Here is a 15,029-nt window from a genome sequence, read left to right on the forward strand (position 1 = left end):
GTTACCTGCTGATTTTTCAGTTTTTATTTCGAAGTTACCGATCCATTAACAAGGCTGATTTGACATAAAAAAAATAGAGAAAGCTACAATGAAAACCAGTTATGAGGGCTTAGTGACAGATGTGGTTTGTTGTGACCTACTGACCACACCTTGTGTCGCGTGTTGTACTAGGATCTGGGTACCTGCTGTGTTAAGTTACTGTTGCATTGTATCTGGATGAGCACTGATCTATTGGCAGACCCTTAATAGAGAATACAGACTGACATTCAAATAGTGCTTGTTGCTGAGCGGGCAAACACAGCCAAGCCACACAATGAGCTCTGTGAACCAACCACGTGTTCATTTGTCTTGAATCATTAATTTGATCTGCTCTTTTGTTCAGTGTTGACACCCCATCGTCTGTTTCCTACCAACTCGCTTGGGACAAAACATTAAGCTAAAACCTCTATTTCTGCTATCTGGAGCAATGGACTGTATGCTAGCCCAACCTAGTGAAGCCAAATCACTTTCCTTCCATTTGTTGGAAACATTGACAAATCTCCTATTTGCTCTCATGTAGAATTAAGAGGCCTGTTATTTCTTTAGCCGCACATCCCTCATTCTAAATGGACAGCTTCTCTCAGCACAATGCTAAATCGGTCAATTAAAGCGTCAGTGGGATTGAATTAAGCTGCAGCCTCTGATCTTGTTCAAAAGGAGGGGTCCACCCTAAAACGATCACTTACAGTGGACACAGAACAAACGAGGGGCCCTAATTGATCCAGATGAATCAATGTCAGGCTTTGATGGAATTGTGTATGGCCTCCATCATAGAGCCCAATGTAGCACTCTCATTTTTCATTCAACAAGGGTTGTGGTTGTTTGTCGTCCTCCATCAGCCTGCATGTGGAGCACCTCTACCTGCTATGTGATGTCTCCGCTCGCTTATCTTGAGTATATTAAACGTAGAATGGTTTTATTGGCACAATAAACCATATGCTCAGATAAAACGGAATACCTGTGTTGGCACAGAAGAAATCCTTGAAAATGAAGCTTTGTAATAAAATGAAACAATTTATTTGAAAGCTCATAAAAGTTACATTATAATGCTGCACACACAAATTAGATTGGAAGTTGTGCTTTGTTTCTTGAAGTCTGCACTTGAATTTGGCTGGCTTTCCGTGGGTTCACCTAGATGTGACTACACACACACGCACGCACGCACGCACGCACGCACTCACACACACACACACACACACACACACACACACACACACACACACACACACGCGTACATCCTCATGTTCACTTCCCAACTACGAATCAAATGTTTCCTCCCTGTTCAATGAGGCCCCCCTGCATAGATACCTGCAGGCTTCACCCCCTCTCTCCTTCCCTCTCTCCCACGACGTCTGGCATCTCCACCTCTCCCCGGGAAATCCACCTGCTTTTGATCTCTCACCCTCGCTTCTTTCTCCCACTTTTTCTTTCAGCTCGTCTATCTGTGCCTTGTGTCAGCTAAATCAGGTGAATTTTAAATGGCTGAGCACTGTTAGCCCCACGGATGAAAGAGGTCTATAGACAAAGAACAGGGGGAGAGCTATTTAAAATGAGATGGCAGCGAATGAAAGGGATGTATGGAGCGAGGGAGGAAGGGACGGGGACAGAAGGAAAAGCGCAGGACTGAGTGAAAGAAGAACATGATACAGCAGAGGTACAGAAAGAGGGAAACAGGGAAATATATGAAGAGAGAGTAGGCTGAGTGTGAGGATGATCATTGAACATGTAAGCACAGCAAGCAATCGACAGTTACAAGCAAATGGGCATTGATGAATGGAGGGAGAGAGGGGGAGAAAGACATTCAGATGGCTGATAATTAGAAGGGAACATAAGAGGATGGAAGGTTAGACAAAGAAAAGTGGATTCCTGACAGGATGGAAAAAAGTTCAATTTTTTGAGTAATTAATAAAAATAAAAGTGAAGCAACAACAAACAATACATTTTCGATTATTAGATGTGTATTTTGTTTTATTTTGTGTTAATGTTGTTAATGCAAAACTACTCAGATTTAAAGTGTGCAAGAATCTCCAAATGTGTATTGTTTGTATAAGTTTTCCCGAAATGAAAATTAAAACCCAAATTTGTATGGAGATTTGCAAGTGTTTTAAAATTGGTAAAAATGTAGACAAATCTTGTAGCATGTGCTACAGTAGTGGTGTGTAAGCTGCATAGTACAACTACTACTACTACAACCATTGTAACAGTGTGCATGACTCGTGTCTCGAGGACATGTAGTACAAGTCATGTTAGCAGATCGATGTAAACGGTTACGAATCTCATAGACTTGCAAATCAGACCTCGTTGTATGTTGAAAAGCCAGTTATGAAGTAGGTAAAAAGTGATGAAAGGTTCTTCCTCTGCAAAGTTGATCCATCTGTTTGATCTCTTTGTCAAACAAAGCCTGACGTTAATTACTTACCTTCTATGTCAGATAACTGGTTTTCCTCTTTAACTGCATAACCACCCCCCTCCCCTCTGTTTCAGCTGCCTTTCCTGTGTGAACGGCTCCTTCCCGTGCCATTGGTGCAAGTACCGCCACATCTGTACCCAGAATGCCAATGACTGTTCCTTCCAGGAGGGGCGTGTCAACATTTCTGAGGTAGGAAGCATGCTGTCATTTTATTTTTACAGCCCTAATGCAATTGTTTGCAAATTTTTCATGGCAGGAATATACATAAAATAAAATGCTTATCAAGAGATTATTATTGTTATTAATTGATTTTTGAGATATTTTCTTTTCCTTAAAACTTTGAATCTATAATTTTAAGAAAATCCTACTGTGGCGTGATCCCACAGTGAATGCGAGGTCATTCTACAGTATCGAGAGATTTTCTTCTCGGGGTTTCTTCACATCAGATGTGTGCGTCTGCTGCCTAATACTGGTTGTTGGCACGGTGACAACAGATTGTGCGTTGTGCAGCAACGATTCTGTCGTGGCCCATAAGGCCATAAGCAGGTTGCGATGAATGACTGTTCATAGAAATACCGCCTTGTTCCTGCATAGCTGAATGCTGCATTAGCATAAACGCTAATATCAATCGTGCAGAGCGGTGACTGCAGTTGGCAACATGCAGAGCAAAACAAGTATTTGTCAGATACTCAATTTGTATAACTACATTAGTGATGGACTCACAGTTCTGATTTCACCAGACGTTTCTCTCTTCCTTTGTCATCATACACAACCAATTCAGCCTCTCACGTACTAACAGGCACATAAAATATGCATTCAGGTGTATGTTTTCACTTGAGCTCTGTCTTATTGATGGCGTATTGATGCAAGATGTACATGAATACACGTACTTACACATAAATTCCTATCTCTTTACATTGGTGGTGTCGCTGTATCTCTATCCAGATTACAGCCCGACTTGTTGACCGACCTGAATCGCTAGTCTTTATTAATTGGCCGGCGTCTATCCAATTACATCCATCGTTATCTCTTCTCACAACCTGCGTTGTGTAGAATCCCAAACACCAGTACGCTAAAACATGTCTTCTGTGACCATCCAAATCAAGACATGGACCCAGCCTTCACGCCTCACGGAGCTAATGTTAGCGGATTAGTGTGCCCATCTGCAAGACATGGGGGGAGCGCTGGCTAGCACACTCCGAGTTGAGAGAGGCCAGAGGGGCGACGGATGGATAAACAGGAAAAGCCTGCGGTGACAAGAGGGAAAACATAGGAAAGCAGGACGTGGAAGTAAACATAAACTGTGTAGTAATATCAGTGAACGGCAGGAGAGGACTCTTGAGTAGTAGATGAGGTGTAGCAAATATTGGTCAGTACTACATCCGTGCACAGGCAGATTTAGAGACGTGTTGCTGGAATGTTCTGAAAGATTTCAGGCAGCTGTCCATTCAGGGCTGTTACATTTGTGGCGCGTTGTGATTTGACAAATAGCTGGATAGAGAGATGAAGACATTGGAAGCAGAAGAGAGTGACATCAGGAAGAAAGAGGCGGGCAGAACGACTGCCTGACGACAGCATGTGGACAGAGCGACTGCTCCTGTCACCTTGTCTGCACAAGAAACCAATGACCACATGCTCCAATGAGAATCTATCATCTGCAAACACGATTACACACACACACACACGGAGAGCACTTAGTGTAGTTTGTGCACAAAAGTGTAAACATTCCTGACAGTGACATACACACACATACACACAGAGTCATTTATCATCTTTCTCCAAGCTGCCACATCTATTAGTTGCACTCTCAATGCCCCAGCAAGTGCAGCTCTCCCTGTAGGTTGGACTTACATTCCTCCTCCAAAGGTGCAACTCTTCTCTCTCTTCCTTCATTCACTCTCTCTCTCTCTCTCTCTCTCTCTCTCTCTCTCTCTCTCTCTCTCTCTCTCTCTCTCTCTCTCTCTCTCTCTCTACCCCATCTGTCATCCTCTTCTCATTTCTCTTTGCCTTCACCTTGGTTCCCTCGTGTGTGGATTATATAGAAAGGAGGAAGAGGACAGAAGTATGCCTCTTTACAGCTGGTCAACGACAATGGTTTGGCGTGTCGTCAGGAACTCTGACCCTCAATTTAGAGCTCACACAATCTGTGCAACTTTTTCATACTGACATGATCAGCCTTTCTTTTCATTTTTTTGTTGTCTTTCTTGGCATAGAATTGTAATAATTATATTAAAACACATTTGTCAAGTGAAAATCAAATATTTCTTCCTTACCATCCTTGTTTCCTCTACTCCCATTTTTCTAGTTGTATCGGAATGCTCTGTTGCCACGACAACCCAGAGGATCAGCATTTTGTTGTTTAGCACTACTCTCATTGCGCTGCCAAGCTCTAAATTTCTTTGACCAAATTGCACCGCATGGAATCAGTTTTTTGTGATTTCCTGGAACACACTGGAAAGAAAATTAAACAGAAAAAGGTGTGTGTGTGTGCGTGTCTGTGTGTGGGTGTGGGTTTGCGTGCGTGCGTGTGTGTTTTTAAGTGCTTATGTCCAGAGGAGGTTAGAAATAACTAGTAATTTGAGAAGACACATGGATGGAGCAGTATTTCTAAATCAAATATGAATCAACAATTTCTCCAGTGTCTCAAATAAATGTGCAAAGTTTAGAGTGACAGGGCAGAAAATTGCCAGAATAACTTAATGATAAAATAACGACTATGGAGGTAGAGGAGGCATCCATCTACCGGGAGTTTGGTGGTTTGATCCATGTGCTCTGCATGTCCACTCTTGACCACTCCATACTTCAGGCGACAGCAGCTTGGTCTACTAGGTCATGGGCTGGGGACCGGAGGGTGGCCGGTTCAAGACCTGCATGGACCGAAATGTTTGGAGTGTGAACTGGTAGTTGGAGAGGTGCCGGTTTATGTTCCTTGAGGAAGACACTGTCTTCAAGTTGCTCATCTCTCCTTTTATTTGCATGCCTGCAGGCCCGTTGTGTGTGTGGGTGTGGGCCTGTACATATACTGTATACACGTGTGTGAAATAGATTAGTATAGACAATAAAGTAGATTGTTTCTTCTTCTTTTCAGAACTTTGCATTAAAAGCAAAAATGTATTTATTTCCATTCTTTTGTCTCTGCTTCCTTCTCATTTCTCTTTCCACATCCCCTGAGAGACATTGCTCTTGTGAGTTCTCCTCTTGAAGAATGGATGCCTAGTTCCAGGTGGTTGGACTCGGCTATGTCAAGACATGCTGATGTGTTTGTTTTGCTGCAAAGGGAGGTTCAATCACTCTAGCAATCAAGACAGCAGTTAGCTTGATTGAGATTTGTTGGTGAAGCATTGCCTCTTTTATTTTTTCCTGAACTCTGGTTGTTATGTTTTTACTGTTTTCATATTTCCTCTTTTTCTATTTTGTATTTTTAAGTCTATTTTTCTGCAAATCTTTCATGTACTCCTCATCCTCCCATCTCTCGAGTTAGGCACAACACACTTTTTAGAAATGTGTTACTTATTGTAATTACTTTTTCTTCAGTCTTTCTCTTCTTGTGTTTTTATGTGTGAAAACTTTTAAAAAAGCCATTTGTGGTTCAGGAAATAGACCTACCCTGTCTGTCAATTGCGTGATGGTCGGTACCATTTGGGTCTTCATGATGAATATCCAGTTGTTAACTTAGCTTAGCAAGAAGACTCAAACATTCTCTTTTCCTTCGAGCAGACCAGGTCACTTGAGTTCACCTTTTCCCATTTTTATGCTAATCAATCAGGTTTTATTTATAAAGACATTTTAAAGCACTTTTACAGGCACACAAACCCAAAACTCTCTCATTACTAAGCTTACTGGTTGGACCTAGACGTTTACCTTCCAACATAATCCGGTGGTACCTCTACTTACGAAATGAATTGGTTCTGGAAGAAATTTCTTAAGTAGAAAAGTGTTTAAGTAGAGACACGTTTTCCATGCAATTGGCCTAATCCGTTCCAAGCACCCCAAAATTCAGACATAAATGTTTTATTAAGCATAAAAATGCATCAAAAGATGTAACAAATACATGTTACAATTAAATTATTACACAATAAATGAGAGTTGTGCATAATGTAAAAAACAAAGAATAAAGAATAAAAATGATGGTCATTTACCTTTTAACTCCTGACCTCATTGTTTTTTGCCCTCTTTGGTTCATGCGCTCCTATCTCACGATGCCGAACAACAGAGTGAATTCCAGTCCTCCTTTTGAACTTCTCCAACCACCCATGCGATGCCTTAAACTCTTAAACTTCCTTTTGTTTTAATGATGTGGCGATTGTAGATAGATTACGGCCATATTCTTTGGTGAGGTCAGCCAAACAAATCCCTTTTTCATGCTTTTCTATTATCTCTTGCTTTGTTTGTATGGACAAAAAAACTCTTTTCTTCTTGTTTTTCTTTCCTCTTTTCTCCATCACTTTCTTGGGGTCCATAGTGAATACTCTAAAAGTTAATATTTTTACGTAAAACTATCAGATCACCTCATGGGTCGAGGGCCGAATGACGAGGACCCTGCATAGACACCTATCTAGCTACACATAGAGGTCCCTCTTTAGCCAATGGGATGCCAGGATGCTAGGTAAGAGCTAATGGCAGAGCAGCTTCAAGAATGTTGCGTTCAGGAACCTTTGGGAGCTGCGAGTAGCAGCCCATACTGTATTTTTACCTTTCATATCTTGAAATTTCTTTCGTAACTAGAGGCAATATTTTCCTGTTGAGGCGTTTCATAACTTGGAAGTTTCGTACGAAGAGACATTCGTGAGTAGAGGTACCACTGTAGCAGCATCAATCTCTTCATCCAACATTTCACAGAGAAAACACACTCACAAATAGACAAGCAGAAACACAGCCAGTGGATGGAATAATACCCATGGGGTTCTTTTTCTCATTTTCACTAAATTAGGTAATATCTTTTTCATTATCCTTTAATTTTTGGTTTCCTTTCTTCCGTCACACGACTTCATCCAAATCATGTTTTGACAGTGTAGATACGTTTTCTGTCTGTTTACTCATAGCTGGACGTCTCCCACACTTGTATTTGTGCCTTACTTCAAGAGGAAATGTTCCACCTCGGCCAGTTTCACTAGAATTTTGATCAAGAACATGGGAGGAGGCTGGATGTAATATCCCACATGCAGTTCTTCAAAACAATGCAATCCCTCCAGTACTTCGTTTACTCTACTGATGACAAACCAGATGTACAGAGGTGCTGTAATTGAGAACAGATGTAAACAGAGAGGGGAAGGGAAAAAAAGAAAAAAGAAACAAAGTCAAGGGCAAGCCAGTAACAAGGAGCAGATTACATCAATGAGTGACACATTTTATTTTCCAAATGTACTCCATGGCTGAGGGAAAGATTAAAAAGAGAGGGAACACAGAGGGGAAATGGAAGCAACCTGTTGAGGCTCCGGTCTTCTTTACCAGATGGATTTTATTCTGGCTGTGATTGTCCAGGTTTTAACACTCAGTTCAGGTTTGGTTGAGCGGCACCAGTTTCAAACACTCTGACGGCAACCCGCCTGTGAACTTTCTCTTGTTACTTCTCAAGCATTTATACCATAACCACATTTCAATTATCACAATTAAATGTAAATGCTTTTAGTCACAGTGTTTGCTGCGTGCGTGTGTGCGTGCGTGCTTGTGTGCTTCCTACGCGATCACGCTGGAATGGAAAAAGGCAGGAGATTTGGTTGTCGTCTCAGGATTGTATCGACCTCGTATATACAGATGCATTCGCAGGCTACCTCTCATGCCTGTCACATATATATGCAAATATTTCATCCCCCTCCTCTCTCTTGCTATTTTTAGCCTCACTGTCCCACAGCTTATCTTCTTTTTTTTTTCTTCTTTTTTTTTTGCCTCTCTTCCGGCTCTGCCTTTGTGCATTCTTTAGAAGCCTTACTGAAAACTACCTGATGACTTTGAGGCATCCACACATGTATTAACCGTGCTCTGATGGAAGGCAGGGATTTTGGGTCACCCTGGATGGGAGACACCCTTTCATAGGAAGTAAGCTGGAGTTAAATTTGTGGGCACGGTAGACTTAAGCTCATGCAACAAAAGGTGGTGCATATTCTCAAGTGTCTTTCTAGGACTAAATGGTTGAAAATCCTTATTTGACATTGAGAGAATTCAAGGCTACGCACACACACAGTCACTCTTGGCAAAAACAGCATCAGCACTAGTTTATTCTCTCCTTGATATAATCCCATGTCACAAAGAAGGCCCTCTGAGATGCACTAAGAATTGCTCGGTTATGTTGACACGATGGCTCTCACAATGAATCAGTGAGAGCTAATGTGAAGTTCAGATTTCAACAAATGTGCAAACAGAAACACGATGACAGTGGATTCACAGCGCAATTCAGGATGTATAAGATGGTGTTTGTGTGTGTGTGTGTGTATCCATGTCCATCCTGGTTTAATTATTCAAGCTGTATTAAATCTTCATTTCCACAACTCTCAGTCGGCAAACCTAATGGTGAGCACAATTTGATATTTCACTTTCACCATCAAGGCATGTTTGTGTGTCAAAAAGAGAGGAAAAGATAAATGCAGTCACCCAGAGTGATGACAGCAGTGGAAGCAAATAATTAACACTGCCAAAGCAAAAAAAACACAATAGGGAAAGTGATTCAGAGACAGGGACCAACTTCATGGACGGATAGGCACAAAGAAAGATTAAAGATGGAACCTGCAGTGCGTTGCATCGTCTAATCTCACAATGTCATGTTGCGTTTTATACCACACTGATTTGGTAATGTGGCCTGCACTGACTTTTATTCCACCTGTTATAGTCGCACTCCCATCGTCCTCCACATATCGGTTAGGGCTGGATGGAAACTGTTGTTGTCTTGGATATCAGTGAGTCTTTAATTTCCTGCCTTAAAGGCTATTAAATGTTTTTATTTTTCTCACCACATAAATGCATAACATTAGTTTGATGATGCTTTTTGTTCAAGTTGCAAACACAATATTAACCTGAGTGCTATGACTATTTTGGTTGTTGGCTCATTCAGTTAGTTTTTATTTTATTATAGACTAAAACCCCAGCGGGATGGCAAATGGGCTCACTGTCGGTTTGTAATTAAACAGGATGTAATAAGTAAACTTTTCCACTCTGGATTCTTTACTGCCAATCCTCGAACACCTTTTATCTATTTAGGTGTAGTTATTTAAACTGGCATAACCAGCTAAACAGCAGAATAAAGCCTTAGTTTAGATAAATCGGGGTGACACATCTGTTGTTTTAATCCAAATTTAAAGTAAATTCACCGCTTTGTGAAATGCTGCATGCAGAGAATATCCAGAGCCGGGAGTGCAATCCTCTGAATTCAAGGTTCGCGTTTGAAAGGCTGAAAAGCAGGTGGTTTGATTGATACTGACATATCTGGGTTAGAATGACAACAGGGTGCCAAGAGTCTCACCCTGCACCCTCTAATCTCTAAAAATCTATAAGAACCACAAAAAAAAGAAACTCACAAAAAAAAAAAAATCACGGGAACATTCCTGCTGTGTTTATTGTTTTGTAGCTTGCTGCTCCGTCTGCGTTGAGAGGATAAAGTATGTGGGTTTGTCATCTTGCTTGTAAGTCAAGGATAAGGGATTAGGAAATGAAATAAACATGTATGTGCCTGGGTGGTGCATCAAAGAGCAGCAGAGGGGTTCTATGGATGTATAGGAAGGACATAAATGTAGGTAGATTCAGCCGAGTTCCGGCTTTCTGAGTCTTTCATAATCTACGACAAGTAACGTTCATGGCACAAGATCCTCTGCTTTGGCTTTAACTCAAACTCTCCTTTCCTCATTTCTCAACACTCTCGTTTCCTATTTACTCTTTGCTATCCTTCTCTCCCTCTCTCTCCGTTTCCTCTCTGCATCGCCACTCTGCTAGGAAGCATAGACGTGGGCGGACAATCTCTCAGTCCCTTTCAAGGTTCAAAGTTCCCTTTCTTCCTTCGTTTCCCTCGCTTCTGCACTGTTCTACGTGTTGCCACCTTATTAAGTCTCTCCTGCTCTCTCCCTCCCTCTCTTCCCCTCTGCGGGAGTAAGCGTGTGATTGGTCGTGGAACATCTTTCTGGTTTCTGCCTCCTAATGAGGCTGCCTCAGTGTACACGGTTTCTCCCTCACACACATTTGTATTTGTGTGTGTGCCACACCCTGCAGCACATACAGATATTCACTTTTAATAACGGTTGCATGTCTTGTTTTGTTTTCCACGTAGTTGTGTCTTTTAGATATTAATCTATGCTTTGCATAAACACACACCAACACCCCCCATCCTCCGTTATGAATGATTTAAAGGTGAGGGGTCTCCTCCCTTCCCTGCAACCATGTCTTGAAGAAGTATGCATACACACACACACACACACACACACACACACACACACACACACACACACACACACACACACACACACACACACACACACACACACACACACAGAGCCGCTGGCCAGCTGGTAGACAATCTAGGATGTGACATTGTGATGTATAATACCATATTACATGGCTTCTATTAATTGTGGGATGTTTCAAAGTAGACTTTAATTAAAGTTGGTTGGAAATATTAATTACCACAAAACAGTATCATGCACAAAATTAACCAGAATATATTTCAAAATGTGTTATTTTAATGTCATCAGGAACAAATCAAGGGTTTTGAAAACTGTCTATTTTATGACAAAACACCAACCCAGTGGTAAGTGTGAACATTTTACTTTGACATACCATCATATTTTGTGGAATTTTTCCATCATTTCGTCCAACATCGTAGCTTTTGGCTTCCTTGCCTCCCTCCTCATCTCTGTAGCCGTGATGTAACTATGCTGTCTGTCCAGTATGATGAACAAACAGAAGGGTTTTCTCAGGCTGCCTGTTTGGACTGAGTTCAGGCTGCCACCTGCTCAACAGTTACAGAACGCAGAGCTGGAGGAATAGTCTGAGAGGCTTCATTTACAGTGTAGCTTCACCTAGTGTAGGATACATGTCAATGTAGATGAAGGGATTCATCATATAGTATGATATGAATTGATAGATGTTTTTAAGTCGTGTTTGGCAGACTCGATGGTTTCAGACAGCTCTCTCTCTCTCTTTCTCTCTCTCTCTCTCTCTCTCTCTCTCACACACACACACACACACACGCGCACACACGCACACACCCCTTCTTATTTGTACCAATGCTCCCCCCTTTGCTTCTTTGAGCCCATCTATGCCCCCACCCCCCTGATTCCCCATATCACTTTACTTCATTATTAAACATGTTATTTTTTCTCCTCCCTGATCTATAGTCCCATATCACAGAGGCAGCTAATTAATTATGGATGGACTGGAGGAGGTGGGGGGATTGAAGGAGATAGGGCATCTCACAAAAACGACCAGACACCAGCCTCATTACAGATGCAGTGTTTTTGGAGCTTTATTAATTCATATCTTGTCAGGCTATGCCAAAACAGTCAGAAGTCTTTCGACTTTTGAAGGCATTAATTTATTTATATAGCGTCCTGCTCTCTGTCATCATCCACCAACTTCTCGCTCTCAACACACTACATCCTGATTCAAATCTCTCACCTCTACATATTTGCACACACACACAAACACACACACAGACACACACACACACATTAATGGTTTTGTTGAGATACAAGCTGTTACGCTGACCATTTTTTTGTTGTTAGTGGATGGACACAACATCAGCTAAGGCCAGGTGTTGGCAGTTGGATACAGACTGGATCTCATTGCTGGAATTGGAGCCCGTTCTAAAATGAATATTTGAGAACAGGCTTGAAAGACAGCTGCTGATTTTGAAATCACTCACTGCAACAGTCAATCAGAACTGGCTTCTGGGTGTTGGCAAAAAATGAATAAAAATTGATCAAACATTGTATTATTGTCGAAAACTATTATTATTCTTTATACTGAAGTTGGCTTATTTTTGTCTCTTGAAAAATAAGGTTATATGTTTACTGCAAATATTTTCAGAGTAAAGCTATTCTAATTCTGTATGGAGGGAGGTAATATATGCGGTACATCTTAATAATGGAGATATTTATATATTCCTATGCTGTTAACAAACGAGAAGTGTGGCACCAGCCTGAGGCAGCAAAGCTAACAGCAGCTGTTGAACGAAAGCAAACACAGACAGGTGAGGAAAGCCCTCTGGCCTCTTGGCTTTCAACAAAACTCTACACTTGGATGTCCGCCATCATAATTGCTCACTTTGTGAATCATTCTTTCATTCTTTCACTTAAAACACAAGTGCAAAGGCATAAATTTGCATTCAGATCAAACCGTTGGTGAGCTCTTACTTCAGAGTTAATGGTGAATGTTCATTTCTAAGCTGAGGACGACAGTCGAGAAAGAACTTTAGATTCCATAAAAGATTTTTCTGTGTTTATTAATGTAAAGCATTCTTAAGAAGATGTCAGCAAAGCAGATCAATTTTGTGCCTTTTTTTCAATCAGAGGATACTGTTGTATTGTTCACGTCATCTTCAAACATCATCAAACATTATCCTCAAACATTATCAATGGCTGTAACCAGATAGACAGCTTCAGCTCCGGTCATGTGTTGATTTGCTACAGCTCACCTCCTCTCAAGAGTTCACACTCTAAACACACACACACGCACACACAAAGACACACACACACACACACACACACACACCTACTTTCTCCTCTCTTTCTCCCCTGTTGATGTCCTGAAATCAACCACATGGACACATCTGGACAAGAAAAAACACACAGCTCAAATGGCCTCAGATAAAATGAAAGCTGAAAGGAAAATAGGGGCGGAGAGATCTTTTCTAGTTTCAAACAAATCCCCCTTGGTGAAATATTGTTTCAATGTACTTTGAATTTTATGACTCAAACACCGGCTTTGAAACTGCTTTGGCATCTATAGCAAATACTGATGAAATAGTTTCTCTCAGCAGAACACTTTTCCCTTCCATCCTTCTTTTTTTCCTTCCATCTAGTCCTCTTTCTCCCTCCTACCATCTCATCCCTAGAAGCTCTTTCCATCCTTGATATTTTATATTTGAGAATCCAGAAGCTTTATGTTCTCTTAAACTCTTATAACGTATCATATATAAACTATCCCACCACTGTTTCACTTTGTGTTGGCTTTCAATATCCTTTCAATCACCATTGGAAGTCTGTGCTGGAGTCATGCAGATACAAAATTTCTCATTGTCAAGAGCTTTACCATCCTGTTGATAACCATCTTTAGGTTGTGTTAGAAATGACTCAGACTTTTTTTCCCCACATAGATATTCCCTGAGATGTTGATAAAAAAAAACTGAATGAAGAGGAAAAGGTGATTGCTGGGGTAAATAGCCATTAGACAGATGCCGAGCCAGACAGAGGGACGCTATGCTAACCTCTGACCCTCAGCTGAACTTTAGCAGCACCGTGCTTCTTTTTCTTACCCTTGTCAAACCAGTCACACTTTTTTTTCGGTCTCATGTTTTTCTTCCTTAATATTTTTTCCTGCATTGACAACTTTCTATTTCTGTAAGTTAACTTAACTCTGAACTCATTTGAAGTCACTTCCTTTTCTTTCCCCTTCACTTCCACTTCCATCCCTTTCACTTCCTCTCCAATTTCCCTCTACTCCCCTTACTTCCTTAATTTCTCTCTAACCATCTAACCAAATCTCCCCCCAGTCCACTGCTCATCCACCCTCCTCCTCCTCATTGATGAAACATCAGGTCCTCTCCAGCCTGCTTCTTTCTCCTATAATATTCCCCTCTCTCATTATGTGTTATGCACGTGTGTGTGTGTGTGTGTGTGTGTGTGTGTGTGTGTGTGTGTGTGTGTGTGTGTGTGTGTGTGTGTGTGTGTGTGTGTGTGTGTGTGTGTGTATGTGTGTGTGTGTGTGTGTGTCTGTGTGTGTCTGTGTCTGTGTGTGTCTGTGTGTGTGTGTCTGTGTGTGTCTGTGTGTGTGTGTGTGTGTGTGTGTGTGTCTGTGTGTGTGTGTCTGTGTGTGTGTGTGTGTGTGTGTGTGTGTGTGTGTGTGTGTGTGTGTGTGTGTGTGTGTGTGTGTGTGTGTGTGTGTGTGTGTGTGTGTGTGTGTGTGTGTGTGTGTGTGTGTGTGTGTGTGTGTGTGTGTGTGTGTGACACACAAGGCCAGGGCCAAGCAGCCTAATGAACAAACTCCAGCTTTGTGTTCTGGCCTTGGGGACCCACTGTAGCTTCTAATGTACAACATCTCAGAGGGTTGGGGGAAGGAAACATTTTTCTGACAGGGAGCCAGATATCTACTTAAAGGAGACGCTGCAGCTGTAAGTGAAGATGATGGCGTGTGTGGGGTTTTGTTTGCAGTTATTATTTGACACTGGTCCAGTTCATTTCCGGCATTGTATTTTACTATCCTACTCTCTGACAGGTCAGATATGACACCAGCATCCTTTCGGCTCTTCTGCACTCACATAGCATTGAGTTAATATAGTTTGGACTTGTAGATGGGCAAAAATTCATTTATGATTTTAAGATGTTGAGGTTGTTGTTTAAACCCAAGTGAAATGTGTTTTTTATTGAGTCATTCCTAGAGT

General features: G+C 41.5%; 1 protein-coding gene across 2 annotated transcripts in view; it reads left to right on the forward strand.

Moving 5' to 3' along the window:
* The window catches only part of plxna1b (plexin A1b), a 178,073-nt gene that overhangs the window by 107,326 nt on the left and 55,718 nt on the right, over positions 1–15,029 (forward strand). For both annotated transcript variants that reach the window (XM_068314660.1, XM_068314661.1), the window contains exon 9: positions 2,524–2,638. In XM_068314660.1, the coding sequence (XP_068170761.1) occupies positions 2,524–2,638 (115 nt within the window). The remainder of the gene's footprint in view (positions 1–2,523; positions 2,639–15,029) is intronic.

This window comes from Antennarius striatus, chromosome 5, assembly GCF_040054535.1.
Source record: "Antennarius striatus isolate MH-2024 chromosome 5, ASM4005453v1, whole genome shotgun sequence".
In the NCBI taxonomy this organism is placed as follows: domain Eukaryota; kingdom Metazoa; phylum Chordata; class Actinopteri; order Lophiiformes; family Antennariidae; genus Antennarius; species Antennarius striatus.